Raw genomic sequence first — 5,842 nt, forward strand, 5'->3', positions numbered from 1 at the left:
GACCTCCAATCTCCAGTGACAGCTGACCAGATTCTCTCCTTTCTGGGCCTAATAGGATTTTTCCGACACTGGATCCCTAACTTTGCTATTCTTGCTAAGCCCCTATATTTAGCTGCTAAAGAAACCCCCCAAGGACCCCTTACCTCTCCCTCCACTGTTTGACTGGCCTTTCTCACCCTCAGAGACACCCTGATATCCTCCCCTCCCCTTTCTCTGCCTAACCCAGACCGTCCTTTCCACCTCTTTGTAGATGAACGGATTGGAATAGCTACTGGACTTCTTGCCCAGCCTGTAGGGCCTTCCTATCGCCCCGTGGCCTACCTCTCCAAACAACTTGACCCAACCATTCGGGGACGGCAACCATGCCTCTGAGCTTTGGCAGCAGCAGCCGAGCTGTCCAAACAAACACTCAAGCTGACCCTGGCCCACCCGCTGACTGTATTTTCCTCCCACCGACTGGCCGACCTCTTCGGCCATAAGTCTCTCTCTTGGGCCCCTCCCGCATCCAGGAATTCTACCTGCTGTTCATTGAAAACCCTGCTATCTCCCTCGACCTCTCCCCGCGCCTAAACCTGGCCTCCCTCTTGCCTATCTTCGATTCCGGGACCTCCCCTTTCCACTCCTACCCCCAAGTCATAGAGGCCCTCAGCCCACCGAGGGAGGGACTCTTTGACACTCCACTGTTAAACCCGGACTGCACCATCTTCGTAGATGGCAGCTCAATACTCGGTCCCGACGGACACCACCAGGCAACCTATGTGGTAGTAACCATCTCAACCATTATCGAGGCCAACCGCCTCCCAGAAGGAACAACCTCTCAAAGGGCTGAACTGATAGCACTCACGTGCGCCCTTGACCTCTCTAAGGGCAAAAGGGTCAATATCTATACAGATTCTAAATACGCCTTCCTGATTGCACACAGCCATTCAGCTCTTTGGAGGGGGCACGGACTTTTGACCACCAAGGGTTCCCCGGTGGTCAACGCCTCCCTCATCGCAAAACTTCTGGAGGCCCTCCAACTGCCTGAGGAGGTGGCAATCATCCACTGCAGGGGCCACAGTCTCCTTCTAACCCAATAGCACAAGGTAACTCAAAGGCCGACTCCGTGGCCCGTGAGCTCACTAAAGAGGCCCCTCCAGCTCCGATCTTGTTCCTCACCACCTCAATCTGACCTGCATATGACCCCCACGAAGAGACAGCCCTACTATCCAAAGGGGACCACCAGGCCGAAAAAGGATGGATTTTTATGGACAACAAAGTTGCCCTCCCTTCAGCCCAAGCGGCCAGCCTCCTATCAGACATTCACAAGTCCCTACACATTGTCCCGAAGGTGATGTTCCATTTCCTAGATCCCCTCTTTTACATGCCTGGACTCAGAGATGCCATCTCAAAAACTCACGTGGCTTGCCAGACTTGCGCGTCTGTCTCTCCACAAGGAGGTCTATGGCCCCGAATCCCTACTCATCAGATGTGCAGACACCAACCTGGTGAGGACTGGCAGATTGACTTCACCCACGTGCCCCCCTGTAAATGCTTCTGATATTTGCTCACTCTCGTTGACACCTTTTCAGGTTGGATCGAGGCCTTCCCAACGGCCCGAGAAATGGCAGATATGGTCACCACCATCCTTCTCCAACATATCATCCCCCGATTTGGCCTGCGGATCTCCATCCAGTCGGACAACGGACCCACCTTCGTCTCTCAGGTGGTTCAGCAGGTATCCGAGGCTCTTCAGATCACCTGGAGACTCCACGTCCATGACCCCAAGTCATCCAGTAAGGCTGAGCATGCCAACAGAATCTTGAAAGACCACCTCACCAAGCTCTCCCTTGAGGTCTGTATCTCATGGCCCGATCTGCTCCCTCTTGCCCTCACCCGAATCCGAGCCTCACCTCGGACCCCTACTGGTCTCAGTCCATTCGAACTGCTCTATGGCTGCCCTTTTCTCCTCCATAACCTACCAACCCCAAACCCACCCCTAGCTTCCTACCTCCCCACCTGTCTCTGCTTCACCACCTTCTCCGTGAACATGCTGACCACAACCTGCTGACGGTCACTGCCTCTGAAACTTCCTCTCTCCCTCTACAACCCAGCGATAGCGTCCTCCTCAAAGAATTACACCCCCAATCTCTCAAGCCATGGGGGACAGGCCCCCATACGGTGACCAATCCCATGACAGCTAAACTCTTGGGACACCCCTCCTGGTACCATGTCTCCCGCCTTAAAATGGCCCCAACTCCAGAGGCTTGGATGGCCCTACTGCTGGGTCCCACGAGACTACAGCTTGTCCGTCACCCTGTCTCTCCTCCTGCTGCTCCTCCTGCCACCCAGGACTCACCAGATGTCCCTATGGCGCTTCCAGGTCCACGGGACATGGCAAGCTAAAGGTCAGACCCACGCAAGAGTCCTGGGCACGGGAGACTGCCAACGAGATGGGTGCCAGGCCCTGGTGACAGTCCAGATCCCCATCTCTAACATTGAAGGTGTTCCCCTGGGTTGGTCCACCCCCACTGTCTGCTTCACTTACGATCAGACAAGAGACTACTGTCAATGGTGGGGTGAGACCTACGGGGGGTGCCCCTATCACTCATGTAACATCCATGTGGCAAAACTAGATACCAGGAGCTCGCTCCGAAAATCCCACCTGCTCACCGCAAATGGCAACGGTCAATTATTCATCAACATCAAAGATCCCTGGGACACCAGATGGGTAAAAGGGGTACAAGGAAAAATCTACCAGTGGGCAACTGATGCCTACCACCGTGGGCTCTATCAGGGTCTTCCGCTCATATGTCAGAGTGATCCCTGAAAGTATCCAGCACTTGAGCAAACAGGCCACCATGGTCCAGGAGACGGAACAGGCCCTAGAACGCCAACTACCCCACCCTGAGCACAAGACGGACCCTTTTCCTTGGTTGGCCCTCATCCGCCAAGGGGTGCAAATGCTTAATCACACCAGAATAGGCAACATCTCTGACTGCTTTCTATGTGCCTCACTTGCCCGACCACCATTCACTGCTGTCCTACTCGATCAGCCCTTCACCTCTACCCTCCCTAGTTTCTCCCAGAACTTATCTTTTCCCCCATTAAGAGTCCCCATATTCCTTGATTTAGGAAAAAAGAACCTCACAATTTGCTATGGCAGCCGCCCAAACTTAACTGATGATGCACTCCCTTGCAATTCATCCCTCCCTGTAACTACGCCAATGGGGGCCCCACCAGGCTTGTTCTTTTGGTGTAATGGCTCCCTTACAAAAGAGGTCAACTCTTCCTCCCCCTTCCCACGTATCCCCGTCACCCTTGTTCCACAACTCACATTATATGGCCACGCCGAATTTCTCTCACTTACCACACAAATTTTTGGCTGACAAAAAAGGGCCATCTTTCTCCCTATGGTCACAGGCATTTCCCTCGCCTCCTCTCTCGTCGCTGCGGGCATCGGGGGAGGAGCCCTAACACACAGTGTCTCAACATCCCGCGACCTAGAAAAGAAACTCCAGCTAGCCATTGAGAACTCTGCCGCCTCCATCACCTCCCTCCTGTGTCAGATCACCTCAGTAGCCCGAGTTGCCCTCCAAAATCGACGCGCCCTGGACCTTCTGACAGCCGACAAAGGAGGTACCTGCCTCTTCCTACAGGAAGAGTGCTGCTGCTACATCAACGAGACAGGGGGCGTTGAAGACAATGTAGATGCTCTCCGATGCTTAAAAGAAGAACTCCAATGCAGGCAGTGACAATCCACCTCCCCCATCCCCGTTTGGTGGCAGCCACCCTCTATACCTGGCTGACACCAATCCTAGGCCCCTTAATCCTTATCTGCATCCTATTCATGCTTGCGCCCTGTTTCCTCAGGGTTCTCCGCAGTCGCATACAAGAAGTCTCTCGGGTCGTGGTAAATCAGATGCTCCTCCACCCGTATACCTTACTACCCACAGAACCCCCTGTGGCCACCCTCCCCTAACCTCCGGACCGCTGGCCACCCAACTCCCTTACGGCGCCCCTGTACGGCAGGAAGTAGCCAGAGACAAAACGTTGCCCCATTACACCAAAGAAGTCGGGATGTAAGGCCAGCAGGTCCAGGGAAGGGCCCAGGAAGCCAAACGGAACCCTCACCAAAGTGGCTGATGCAACTGACACCTGACATTGCCACACCACTCGGCCCTGGTCTTCCCACTTCCCGAGGGGCAGAACCAGCGGCTCTGAGACTGATGCAACCAACACCTGACATTGCTACAACACCCGAGAGGTTACCAAAAATGGGCTGCTTCACACAGCAAGCACCTCCCCTGCGTCCACCCCTATAAATTTTGTTTGTGCCTGCACCCGGGCGCGACTCCTCTGGCCCCTTTCTCTCGGACCAGTGAACCTCGCCTGGGAGCATTCCCAAATAAAGCTTGTTTAAGCTCTCCTCCGTTTTTGGTGCCGTTCCTTACAATCAATATGTATGCTCCTATTCCCATTTTCTTAATTGTTTTGGGTTTGTTATTGTAGGTCTTTTCCTCCTCTTGTGTCTCTTGCCTAGAGAAGTTCCTTTAGCATTTGTTGTAAGGCTGGTTTGGTGGTGCTGAACTCTCTCAGGTTTTGCTTGTCTGTAAAGGTTTTAATTTCTTCATCAAATCTGAATGAGATCCTTGCTGGGTAGAGCAATCTTGGTTTTAAGTTTTTCTCCTTCAGCACTTTAGATATGTCCTGCCACTCCCTTCTGGCTTGCAGAGTGTCTGCTGAAAAATCAGCTGTTAACCTTATGGGGATTTCCTTGTGTGTTATTTTTTTTTTTCCCTTGTTGCTTTTAGTATGTTTTCTTTGTATTTATTTATTGATAGTTTGATTAATATGTGTCTTGGCATGTTTCTCCTTCGATTTATCCTGTATGGGACTCTCTGTGCTTCCTGGACTTGATTAACTATTTCATTTTTCACATTAGGGAAGTTTTCAACTATAATCTCTTCAAATATTTTCTCAGTCCCTTTCTTCTTCTCTTCTTCTTCTGGGACCCCTGTAATTCGAATGCTGGTGCATTTAATGTATTCCTGGAAGTGTCTGAGACTGTCCTCAGTTCTTTTCATTGTTTTTTCTTTATTTTGCTTTGCAGTAGTGATTTCCATTATTTTATCTTCCAGGTCACTTATCCGTTCTTCTGCCTTAGTAATTCTGCTATTGATCCCATCTAGAGTATTTTTAATTTCATTTATTGTGTTGTTCATCGTTGCTTTTTTTTTAGTTCTTCTAGGTCGTTGTTAAATGTTTCTTGCTTTTTCTCTATTCTATTTACAAGATTTTGGATCATCTTTATTATCATTATTCTGAATTCTTTTTCAGGTAGACTGCCTATTTCCTCTTCATTTGTTAGGTCTGGTGGGTTTTTATCTTGCTCCTTCATCTACTGTGTGTTTTTCTGTCTTCTCATTTTGTTTACCTTACTGTGTTTGGGGTCTCCTTTTTGCAGGCTGCAGGTTCATAGTTCCCATTGTTTTTTGTGTCTGTCTCCAGTGACTAAAGTTCATTCAGTGTGTTGTGTAGGCTTCCTGGTGTAGGGGACTAATGCCTGTGTTCTGGTGGATGAGGCTGGATCTTGTCTTTCTGGTGGGCGGTTCCATGTCTTGTGGTGTGGATTGGGGTGTCTGTGGCCGTATTATGATTTTAGGCAGCCTCTCTGCTAAAGGGTGGGGTTGTGTTCCTGTCTTGCTAGTTGTTTGGCATAGGGTGTCCAGCACTCTATCTTGCTGGTCGCTGAGTGAAGCTGGGTTTGGTGTTGAGATGGAGATCTCTGGGAGATATTTGCCATTTTATATTACGTGGAGCTGAGAGGTGTCTTGTGGACCAGTGTTCTGAAGTTGGCTCT

At 50.8% G+C, this 5,842-nt stretch overlaps 1 protein-coding gene across 1 annotated transcript; it reads left to right on the top strand.

The window, feature by feature from the left end:
* Positions 1 to 2,209: 2,209 nt before the first annotated feature.
* Positions 2,210 to 2,809, top strand: LOC309817699 (putative endogenous retrovirus group FC1 Env polyprotein; the record flags this gene model as incomplete). Its single annotated transcript, XM_082646965.1, has 1 exon — positions 2,210 to 2,809. One exon carries the CDS (start codon positions 2,210 to 2,212, stop codon positions 2,807 to 2,809), a length of 600 nt encoding a protein of 199 aa, XP_082503091.1.
* Positions 2,810 to 5,842: the final 3,033 nt, after the last annotated feature.

The sequence above is a fragment of the Grampus griseus genome, assembly GCF_964374135.1.
Source record: "Grampus griseus genome assembly, chromosome: Y".
Lineage (NCBI taxonomy): Eukaryota > Metazoa > Chordata > Mammalia > Artiodactyla > Delphinidae > Grampus > Grampus griseus.